Below are 12,083 nucleotides of genomic sequence, written 5' to 3'. Positions count from 1 at the left end.
CTCAGCAGCCCCCGCCTCCTGTCAGTACACTGTCACTAGATTCAGAGCAGTGTAGGGAGAGCCAAATGTTCTTGCTGCCTGTGCTGCTGCCTCCTGTGGGCCCAAACTCACAGGTCCATGGCGTTGGGGGTTGGGGACCTCTGCCCAAAAGGTTATCAAATCAGTGCTGACTTCTAAACATACTTTTAGCCCAGCTGCCATGATTTAGTGTTTTTATAAATCCTCTAATCGGAGGGTATGCAGAATAGAACATTGACTTTACATTGACTTTTCTGATTTGCATACTTGTTCCAGGTCACTTAATAAAGAAATTATTTAAGCTACTGTAAGAACTGCCATGCACTTGTAAGTTCAGAAGAAAGTTGGCAATGGCAGTACAGAGTTAAATAACTTAATATAGAATCTCATTCATACATTTTGTTTTTTTACTTAAATTGACTGATGATCAACATAACACTCTTTTAACTATAAGAAAACCCCAACAGAAAGATATTTAGTTAGTTCTAAAGTTATTCTAACAGCCAGCAAATTCTGGCTGAAACAAAAAAAACTTAACTCCTTTGGTACACAGCACTCGGCGCAGCGCAGTGGCTCATGTGGCAGAAGCCAAGTTTCTTGGTTACTCTGTCTGCACTTATGGACTGTGGCATGACCCATTAGAGATTTGTGTCTGACCCTGGAATTTCTGCTTATCCCCTGCATGCCTCAAAGTAATAAAGAAACACTGCCTCCTGATAGCCATTTCCCCACCCCCATAAAGGTATACACATTCATCTGGACTCCCTTACCACCTACTTACCACATCAGAGTCATCACAACATTGCTGATAGTCTGGATTCCAGATGTGGAGGCACCTAATCTCCCACATGTGATGATGTCACTTGGCAGGGGGGCAGCAATGTCATCCCCAAGGGCAAACTCAGACACAGGTGGGCTCCTGAGTGAAGAAGTGGTAAAAGAAAGTGGATTCCTTTATACCTTACAGGTGCTGTGGTCTACCACAAGGCACTCTCCACCCTGAATGGACAGGTGACAGTATCTTCTTAACCTGCTTACCCACTCTGTATATTATTGTTACACATGACAATTTCTCATTCTAGAGATTTGATAACAAATAACTTCCCTGCCAGAGCCACCAGATAAAATTGACATTTTACATTACATTACCTTGAGATCTACAAAGTTATACATTTAACTGTATAATTATTAGATACAATACATTATTAAAAATAATAATACATTATTTAAAAAACATAGAAAAAAATGTTAATTTGTGTTTGTTAGTTCCCCACAAAGTAGAGGTTTAGGAAAACATTATTTAAGTATGCAATTTAGTTACAGAGTTATTATCAATTTACCAATTCATGTGTACGCTGCTAAACTTACCTTGGGCATCTAAACATCATTGACCTCTACTTACAAAAATGTTGGACAGTAGGGCTATGGCGCTTGATACCAAACTACGTCTAGAATACGTCTAGAATAGTAAAGCCGGGCGGTGTCTTTGCAGAGTGAGCTGATATATTTGGCAGCAGTTGCCCTCCCCTATAATTTTCTCTTTATCCTTCAGACCACGGTCATCTTTACCTGTAGCATTATTTTGGTATACAATATTTTATTTGTATTGTCCCATAGGCATTGTTTTTTCAATATTATGGGAGAGACATGACTTCTATGGAAAACAATCTTTTATGTTAGATGCCAGATTCAGTATCAGTGGTTGAAGTGAACACCACCAACCCTAACCATATATTTTTTGTATAAAACTTATAGTGCTTAAAAAGCAGCCTATCTTATGTATTAAATATATTGTAAATTATATTTTAAAATAATTTAAAATATATATTTATATAGAACCTAAATATAAATAGGACTAAAAAATATTTTCGGCATTTTAAATGCCAGTTTAATTGGTTATGACTTTCTGATTCATGACTTGAACCCTGTTTCCAAAGAATAATTTTGGAGTTTTATTTGTTATTTTAAATAAAAGTATAATGCAATGATGTCTGTGTCATAAACATTTGAAACATGCTTTCATCTTTCCATGCATATAACAATACCATTTGTAATCTGTCAACAAAGAATTTCATGCAGGGGGAAGCCATGCACCGAATGAAATCATAGAAGCTGTCCAAAAAAAAAAGATTATTCTGTTATGGAAGTTCCATTGTTCTGTGTGATTTTTTATTATAGGACTTTCAAAAACTGTGCTATAAAAATGTTACCAATTATCACACAGTACTTGTACTTGAAATGCAGTTTAGGAAAGCCTTACACTTGGTTATTTCATTAATGTGTGTTGTTTGCTAATTTATTGTTCAAATCTCAGTTCCCTGGATCTGCTGAAATCAATCAGAAGTCTATTTATAACACAAAGGGCCTGATTTAATAAAGCTCAAAAAGGCTGTAGAAGATACACTTTTGAAGCTGGGTGATCCAGCAAACTTGAAATGGATCTGGTCCAGGACTGAAAACATTTGCTAACAAATAGCAAAAGACTTTTAAGAAATCCATTTCAGGTTTGTTGGATCACCCAGCGTCACTGTGGAAAGTGTATCCTCTCCAGCCTTGGAGAACTTTAATAAATCGGACCCAGTAAATCTGACATTCCCTGAAACATTCCCTGGTAGAGAATCTTCATGTCCATGTGTTTTGAAAGCAGTGTTTGATTCTCCACCAGGGAATGTTTCAGAGAAAATCAGATTCACTGCTTTATAAATAGACTCCTTAATGTCTATTATCAATTTTATGGTATTTACCATCCAAGCTCAACACCATTGCTTTGTCCCATAGTGATGTAGAGTACCACAAGACACAGCACACATTATGTAGCAAGGGATACAGCCATAAGCATGACAGGAAATGAATGTTCAGTATATTTAAATGATTTTAATCAAATAAAACTTGGTGATCATGCCATGAATGTCCTCTTAAGTCATTTCTTGTAACAGGGTGACCACAAGTTGTCCTTGTCCCTCGACTGTTCCTCCTTGCCACCTTTTCACACTATATTAGAGCCCTGACTGGAAGACGGGTGACAGTCTTATGTTTTGCTTTGTCAGTCCTAAACCTCCAGCAAGTAAAACAATAGGAACCACAGTAGTGATATCGCCAAATCATACTCCAAAGATCTAGAGAGTAGCATAGGCATCAGTGCCTGAGATCTCACCTTGCAGATATACAGCAGTAAGCCTGTAAGTACAGCAATGTCCAGGCACCCTCACATACCAGGAGGTGAACTGCTAGTTTAGGAGGAGTTTAGGACAAAAGATTTATTTTTTTCAAGTTTCTCAGGTTCCTATAATTATAAATATTCACTTTTTAAGTCCAGATCCATATACAAAGCTTTAAGAAAACAGCGTTGAACTTTTTACAGATGCTTTGTATTGCTTTACATTGGCTGACTGAATGTGATGGTTTTTAGACTTACATTTCCCAGCAAAGATTTATGCCTCCATTCACAAACTGATAAAAAAATGATGCAAATAAAGAAAAATGTTGCTTTAGATCCCCAGATATAATCTGCAGAAGTCATAATGAGCACTTCAGTCAAACTTTGTCACCTCTTGAGCATTCTCATTAGTCATTTATTGTGGAAAATGAGGGGAAGTCAAGCTTGGCCCAACCTCTTGAGTCTCCTTTTTAGTACTTTAATGTGGCAAATTGTCTCCCTGGAGAATTTGGCTTGTGTTTTTTTCCTAATTATTTGCTAAATTTGAATTTGTGATAGGTCTGCTTTGATTAGCACAATATTTTTGTATTTAGATTCAGCCTTTGGATATTACTGTTTACCAGTCATTGCAAAAAAAAAAAAAAACAAAGCCATCAGTGCTGACAAATAATCTTCAGTCTATACATAAGTGACATGACACAGGAATAGATGACATTTATCTAGCTGACATGCTTCTTCTACTGACACTAATTTTTCAACAGTTATACTGCTGCTTGTCAAAGCCAAATCATTATTATGGAAAGAATATAATTAGCATCCTAATCTTTATGTGCGGAGCATAAGAAAAAAAAGGATAGAATTTTTCTAGCAAAGTTAATTTTGGGTGTGGATATTGCCCCTCCTTTGCCCTATAATAAGGAGCTGAGCATATTGCTTATTCTAGTTATTCCCTACCCCTGGATGAGAAGCAATCACTGCACATGGTGCCCTTAGTAATAGCCTGAACTATACCACCATCTAGTGGTAAAAAGGTAGTACGGCCGTATCATCTACAAGTGTAGAGTTCTCCACAAGCTGGGACAATTTTTGGATTGCCATTCAAAATGCATCCATTTTTAATGTCATTAATTAGATATTATTCGCAAAATATTCCATTGTTAAACAGTAGAATCACTCACAGTCACACTCAGGAAAACTTGAACAGATACTTTTACTCAATGGACGGTAGTAAGTAATGCTGAAACTTGCAATGCGTGTACATACTTAGAAGAAAATAGCAATGAATGGACAAGAGTGGGGAACCTCAGATCATTCCTGGGAATATCAGTCGATAAGATGCCACATACCATAAGTAACAGTATGAAAACCCAACAGGGGCAGAGGAGCAAAGTGGGGAAGCCTGGCAACAAACAAAGTAACAATTTTATTAAATCACAATAGAAATATGTTCACACATTATACACAGAATAAAAAAAAAAACATGATGTGGTCACTAGGGACATGACATCAGAAACTAACAACTGTGCTGTGGCATGACGCGTTTCAGGGCTAAATCGCTTCTTCAGGGTATAGATAGCATCAAATTATCAGACAGCAACCAGACTTCTGAAGGACAAGACATTGTTATTAAACCAGCATGGCAGTGGGATTCTGCCATGGCTGTGCAGGACCATTTTATCGATGTGTTGGGAGAGTGCCAGCAGCTGTGAGGAGTAAAGTACCCTGGACATTACAAGCTATTATTACCCCTTGCACTGGTGGGGGATCACTGCAGGGGAAAATTATTCTGGCCACATTTTAAACACTACCAGTATGTGGACATTGGAAGGAGCAAAAATTAATGTTACCGACATCAGAGCAAGTCCTGTACTGGAAGTGTTGGGTTTGGAGTTTAGCTTAAATTATTACACTGGGGAACTCATTTTTAGTTGAGTTAGATCTTACACTTGTGTTTTACTATTTTTTTTGCTATCACATCAAGTTTTTACAGTACAGGGTACCCTCCTTTTTTGTCAAAAAACATACAAATTTTACATACAATGAAAAAATAATTATATAACTTGAATGAACTGTTTATTTAAATTTCTTTTGTTCATAAAAAGGATTTATTGTTACTGTATGACTTTTTTTAAGCGCTTAAGGTATAAATTGACACCTATAGCTTTTCCTGGAGTGTTCAATGTTAGGACAATTCCCCCGCATGCTCCAGCAAGAGTCAGCCATCATATGTGTGATGCCCTCTCAGCCCGCACCCCTGTGCAAAGACTTTCCAGCACGCTCAGCAATAGTCCACGCACCAGCAGGCTGAAGAGGGGCCGTCCCTGGGCAAGCTTACCCTCTCACTATTCAGAGGTTAGAGACGAGGACAGCATAAGTCGCGCACGGTGGAGACCAGATATTCACATCTGAATAGCAACAGATGGGCCCTCCTTACAATCGAAATATACTGTCACTCCCAGACTCACGTGACACTGACCTCTCACATTTGTCAGATTTTATAATTAAGTCTATCTAAACCAAGTTACACTATTTCTGCTTAGAGCATTCAGAGATTCAGCTTACACTTTTTATAGTGTTATTCCAGGTTGCTGTGTAAAGTCCAAGTTATCATCCAGAGTCACTGGGCTCCCTACAGTGCTCAATGTGTCAGTGCCATTGTCCTGCTCTCGCCAAACCATAGATATACCAAATGGCATCTTATCACGTGTTACCTTTGTCCACTTCTCTAAACCCTGGACACACTGTTTGCACAGCTTATGAGGGGCCCAAGACTTATCGTGATCACCAAGTTTAACTTTGAAATATGCCAAATAGGCTTGCTCTACAAATGTGCTGATGTTTGCCCTTTGACTGGGAATGGTGAAACTGCCACAGATATAACAAAATGAATCAGGGTTGTTTAGGCATGACGAGAAACAGCAGAGCCAGACATGATCTGAAAGAAAGGAAATACATGTGTAAGTAGAAAAATAAATTTTGCTTATTCACTACATAGAGCAGCGCACAACCTCTGACCACACTGTCTTGCGTGTAACTGAATTGCCTATACAAATCCACCCAACAGTAATTGCATTAATATAAGCAGTAGAAAAAACCTGACGTGATAAAAGAAAACTAACTGCACTTTGAGAATCAGCATACCTATTTTAGTGTATATAAGCTTAAAAATTGAAGTCAACAAAAAAAAAAAGTTTAAAATTGTTCCCCAGTGTTATAAATATGCAGGCTTACTTTTTGAAAGTGTATTTGCTGGCTCATTAATGTATTTCGATATGACCACTTCATCTGCCTGCATCACAGAGGTAAGAAACATTTCACAGATATGGGGACTAAAGCTACGTACACACATTCAGTAATTGTCGTTGGAAAGGATCTTTTATGATCCTTTCCATGACAAAAGCCAAAACCAGTGTTGTTCATACAGCGCCATTCTGCTCAATAGAGAAGGGAGGGGGGTGAACGAGCAAGCAGCACCCCGCTGTGCTCTTTAGGAACGTTCGTGGATCCGCCAGGATGTATTCATGAATGATGCCTGACGAGCGCTGCACACATGCCAGATTCTTGTCTGATATCAGCCCTGAAACGATTATCAGACGAGAATCATCTGACGTGTGTATGTAGCCCAACGCAGGGTATTAATGAAAATAATTACCACTAAATAAAAAACAAGAAGTTGTGAGCAGGTGGGTTCATTATTACAGATGAGACTCCCTCACCCACACATGGGAAATACGTCATTCTCACCTGGCCAAGCTAGAAGTCCAAAGATCCAGAACCCAAAAGAACACCAGGTATGGTGGCACCTGTGGCAGGCCGTGGACAGGTGAGTGTAAAATGTGAGCAGGCAGGTAAGTTTTTTTTTATTATGGTTGAACAGACAAGAGCTGACCCACCTGCATGATCACATTTTTTTGCAAATAATAAACACGTTTAGTTCTGTTAATGGTGTAAGGTAAGTGATTTTTTTTTGTGTGAATGTTTCACTTTAATGCAATGCACCGCACTACAAAGGTCCCTATCAGTAATAGTCCCATCATAGCTTTAGGCTCACAGCCTCCACTCATCTCAGTGCGCATGTGCGAACCTCCAGCTCCTGAAGCCACAACCATCACAACGTCTCTATGGAAACGCTGGCGGCCCTCTTACCTACTGCAATCACTACGGCCCGACAACATGCCGGGGGACACCGAGACCTGGGACCAAAAGGCCGAAAACGGCTTGCTGAGGTCCCGGCTGGACGAGCAGTCACAGCTCATCTGTCTACTGAAGAGAAGGGCTGATGACACGGCGCTCAGGTGCCAGGGCCTGGAGAGGATGAACGAGGAGCTGGAGAAGAAGAATACCGAGGCGCAGAGCATGGTGGCGGCGGAGCGGAAGAGAGCGGACCAGCTGGAAGAACGCTTCAACCTCCTCGCCTCCAATCACCAGGAAATGATCCGCTTTAAGGATTCGTACAAGCAACAGAACGAGGAGCTACGGCCCGAGTGTGAACGGCTGAGGGAACAGCGCCACCCCGAGCTGCTGGAGAGAGAGCGGAACATACAAGAACTGCGCGCACAGCTACAGGCGATCAGTACCCAGATTGACCAGGAGAGGGTGCGCTACAGGGAGGAGATGGACTCTTTGCACCAGAGACTGGAGACCCTGCAGGAGGGAAACCAGGACAAGAGCCAACAGCTCCACCTACTGGGCGACAGACTGAAGGTATGTGCTGACTGGGGTACGAGAGGTACTGGGGTACAAAATGACAAGCACTGCTTTTACTATACAAATATATAGGTAAAAAACTAAAATGGTCTATTTTCCTTTCACCCTCTCCTTTATTCTCATTTACAAAAAGGAGTGCAGGGACAGTCCTATAGAAACCTATGGAGAAATGTGCAGGTGTGTCTGTGGGTCTGTATCCCTCTGTGGAGATTTCTCCTCACTTCCTGTCCCAGAGCCACAACAACAAGTAACAAAAAGTCCCAGGTGTCAAATACGAGGCCCACGGGCGGAATCTGGCTGTTTTATAGGGTGACTGTGCCTGACATTTAGTTGCCTGACATTTACAGACAGGAGGACCCCATTCCAGAAAACTAGGTAGATGCAGGGCGGTCCACACAAGTGCCTGACTGCCCTGCAGGCAGAAGGACCCCAGTTGTTTCTTCACACTCCTGCTGAGACCCAGCACTAAGCACGTCTGAGCCTGATTTATTAAAGTTCTCCAAGGCTGGAGAGAATACACTTTCACAAGTGAAGCTGGGTGAATCCAGATAAGGTGATCCAGATAATCTGGAATAGATAGATTTTATTAAAGTAATTTGCTATTTGCTAGCTAATGTTTTCAATCGTAGATCATACCCATTCCAGGTTTTCACCCAGCTTCACTGATGAAAGTGTATCCTCTGCAGTCTTGGAGAGCTTTAATAAATCAGACCCAATGTGAGAGGATGGCACATATAGAAATAACTTTTCATGCTTGTTGCTCCAAGTCTGCCCTTCCCTCATTCCTCCAAAATTCATCATCTTGGTCCCGTCTTCTTCTGCCCAGCCGCTTCTTTCTTCACCAATTGGGCTTTTGTAACATTTGTGCAGGATATGCAATCCTATTAAATAGAGTACATTCTGGGGAGATAGGCAGGGGAAGGTGAAGAGCCGAAGGAAATCAGATTGAAAACCTCTAGCAAGAACCCTAAGCAACTGGACATGACCACCAGATGTGTTCTAAGGAGCCAACATTCCTGCTCCTCCTGAAAACAGCATTGATTTTTATCAGACTTCTGCTGAATATGTTTGTACAACTTTGTCCATTTTGTATAACCACAACCACACTCATCAATCATACTACAAATTAAAGGCAAAGTAGGAGAAGTTACAATGGTCCTATAGAGATAGGAAAACCTTTTCCGTCTATGCTGCCCCTGTATAATATTTAAAAGAGACTAGCAGTATTGGGCCTGCAAAATGTTTTACAGGTGATCATATAATTACCAATATTTGCACTGGTAACCTGATCACTTTTAGGCAGCAGAACTAAAATTCAGGCATAAGTTTGCCAGGCAATGCCCATCTATCTGTCTTCTAAGCCAGCGGTGATCCGCAAGAAGATTTTGGGGGTCCTTGGCTCTGGTCAGGATGCACCGGCCAGAGCCGCTGACTAAGTCCCCCATACAAATCCCTGGCTCAGGGAAGTGGGTTGGCTGTGTTTCACGACACAACCCGCCCACTCTCCCATCGCAGGCTCAGATCTGTGATGGCAGAATGGGCGGGGTTATGGCATTATGATGTCACAATGGGGAGGTTCCTTCCATTTGATTGACAACTGGCTCCCCGCGCATGCGTGGTCAGGAGCCGGTAATTTTCATGGTCCGCGGGACAAAAAAAAGTTGGCGACTGCTGTTCTAAGCTACCATTTTTTTTTTTACTTTACATAGTCAGTGCCTTGGCCTAGGTCACAGGACACAGGTACTTTTTTACCATGTACTACTCTAAAAAGGGTATATGGGGCAGAGGGGGTGAGCTTGCTTTAAGTATGACATGCAAAATAGGAAGTTAAGCTATTGGTAGAATATTTACCTGGAAATCTAATATGTATTTGCCCCTTGAATGTCATTTAACCTAAAGCAACTACATAGTAATTAGCTGTAAATGTAGTCTGAAGTCAAGATGGGACTTGTTGCTATGCCTGCAATATGATCAGCTCATTAGATTTTCCACCTTCTGTCAGCTGCAATTATTTCTCATATATGTTGTTGGAGTCGGTTCCTGTGGCACATTCACAAATGATGCAGCCGTGGCCCTTAGTGTTTTAGCCCTGGAAATGTAGTAGGAGGATTGACAGGTTGTCACAGGAGAGAAACAAAATATCAGGTATTTGCCCTTCCCTGAAAAAAAAACACTTTGTGTATTAAGTGTAAGATTACTATGCAAGGATTTAAGCTACGTACACATGTGCAATAGTTCTTGTCCGATAATCGGCTCAGGGACGAGAATCTGGCGTGTGTACAGCGCTTGTCCGACCATCCTGGTGGATCCACGGACGATGGACAATGAACGACCGTAATGCAAGTGAAGGAGGGAGAGTGCAGCGGGGTGCAGCTCTGTCGTTCTCCCCCTCCCCTCTCCATAGAACAGAACGGTTCGTTCATGCATGGTGCAGTTGTTAGTCGTTGGAAAGGATCGTGAAAGATCCTTTACAACTATAATTATTGCACGTATGTACATAGCCTTAGTAATATTCCTAAAACTAATGCAGGGCAAAGTGCAGTTACTATGTGAAAAGTGCATGAGATCATCGGAGCCAATCAGGTTTCACTACGTTTAGATGATTATCTGTGTCATTGACATGAGTTAGTGGACTTTGTACATTGCCATTTCACTACCTTATCAAACAATCCTAAATGTCTGGCAATCACTGTCAGCTTTCATGGCTCTGAGAAATGTCACAAGAATGTATCAAGTTTTTTCACAAAGCAATATTAAGTGCTTCAAGGGCCAGCATTTACCAGCACATTATTAAGTGGCTTATGACAATGCACCAAGGTTTTAAAACCATGACAAAGTAGACTGATCTATTTAAAGTAAGAGCTGCCATTGCTGAATTTTGTGCACGTTCCATGGCTAGCATTCTCTTTGTGGTGTTCATCATTGATGTCCAACAAGGTAAAATGGCAATTCATACATTTCAGACTTCTTCTTGTATGCCTTTCACAGAATGATACCGCCATGGGGCAGTGAATCCAAATTCTAAACTCTTTTTTTCTTCACACTAAAAAGGGAAAAATTGACTGAACAAGTAAAATAAATATATGGAGATAAACGAATGCTTCTCTGATGCACACCTAGGATATCTAAAAATTTTACAACCAGTGTGAAGACATTTGACCTTGACTTATTTAGTCTTAAATTTAAAATGTGATGCTGAATACAGAAAAATATAATCATATCTGGAACATATTTCTTGTAGGAATCAGATGAAACGTGTCGACAAGTGAAGGAAGAGTTGTCTAGGTTGATGAAGATGAGGAAAACGGAGCAGATAGAGGCTGAAAGAAAAGTGGAAGAGCTGAATAAAGAGAAGAAGGAACTTCTACAGCTGTGTATGGAGAGAGGCCGTACTTTAATGGAGCGCCAGAAAGAACTAACAGAGCTAAGCAATTGCCTACAAGCTGCAGAAAAGATCCGGCGAGAAGCAGAAGAGCGATATCAAAGAGATGTAATGGCTGTGGATGCTGATTCCAGAGTGCAGGAATTGAACACAAGACTTGGTGACAGTGAGAAGCAGGTAGAGCAGCTAAGGAGAGAGTTTGAAGCATACAAAAAGCACAGCGGGGACTTGTTAGCAAAGGAGAGACAGCTGAATGCCAAACTTCGACACCTGATTGGCTGAAAGATTACCCGCTTGACCGCACAATCAATAGAATCAGCCAGTAAAACTGCACTTTGTGCTCACTGGGTGAATGGTTTAAAACATATTTTGTAAAACAATATTTTTTGTATGTTTAAAATAAATCTCTTTAAAATGTGCCAAGGTTTTACAACAAAGTGAAACATTTTGTTTTTAAAAATAAAGATAATTCCATTGCAGCTCATATTTCCAGAACTTGTATCTAAATACTATTATTTGTCTTGGATTGAGTAGTATTTTTTTTCTTGCAATAAAAGAGTTAACCCTTTTAATGTTTTCCCAGTGCCAACTATTACATTAGAAAGTTTTCTAAACTGAAGAAGAAGAAAGGGTCACTTTCTTTACTTAAAAGACGTCCAGTGGTGGTATTTAGCCTGGAAATGATGCAACCATTATCTTATGTTTGCCTGTGCTCAAACATACTGCCATCCATGTCCCCACTAGGAATTTTTACCCTGTAGATGTCCTGGTGACCATTGTTCCTGAAAGAGAATTTAAATATTTTGCTTTTTCACCAGA

General features: G+C 40.5%; 1 protein-coding gene across 1 annotated transcript; it reads left to right on the top strand.

The window, feature by feature from the left end:
* The first annotated feature begins 7,250 nt into the window (after positions 1-7,250).
* On the top strand, positions 7,251-11,832 carry CCDC89 (coiled-coil domain containing 89). The gene is made up of 2 exons (XM_072398434.1): positions 7,251-7,879; positions 11,124-11,832. The coding sequence occupies exons 1-2, from the start codon at positions 7,349-7,351 to the stop codon at positions 11,544-11,546; spliced, it is 954 nt and encodes a 317-aa protein (XP_072254535.1). The 5' UTR covers positions 7,251-7,348; the 3' UTR covers positions 11,547-11,832.
* The last annotated feature ends 251 nt before the right edge of the window (positions 11,833-12,083 follow it).

Source organism: Pyxicephalus adspersus, chromosome 1, assembly GCF_032062135.1.
Source record: "Pyxicephalus adspersus chromosome 1, UCB_Pads_2.0, whole genome shotgun sequence".
NCBI lineage: Eukaryota > Metazoa > Chordata > Amphibia > Anura > Pyxicephalidae > Pyxicephalus > Pyxicephalus adspersus.
This window is presented reverse-complemented; position numbering and strand designations above follow the sequence as displayed.

Excerpts from the sequence above, each read along its gene's own strand:
- CCDC89 (XM_072398434.1), top strand. The coding sequence starts at position 7,349 with ATGCCGGGGGACACCGAGACCTGGGACCAAAAGGCCGAAAACGGCTTG. Across the intron at positions 7,880-11,123 it reads TACTGGGCGACAGACTGAAG|GAATCAGATGAAACGTGTCG; the intron begins GTATGTGCTGAC and ends TATTTCTTGTAG.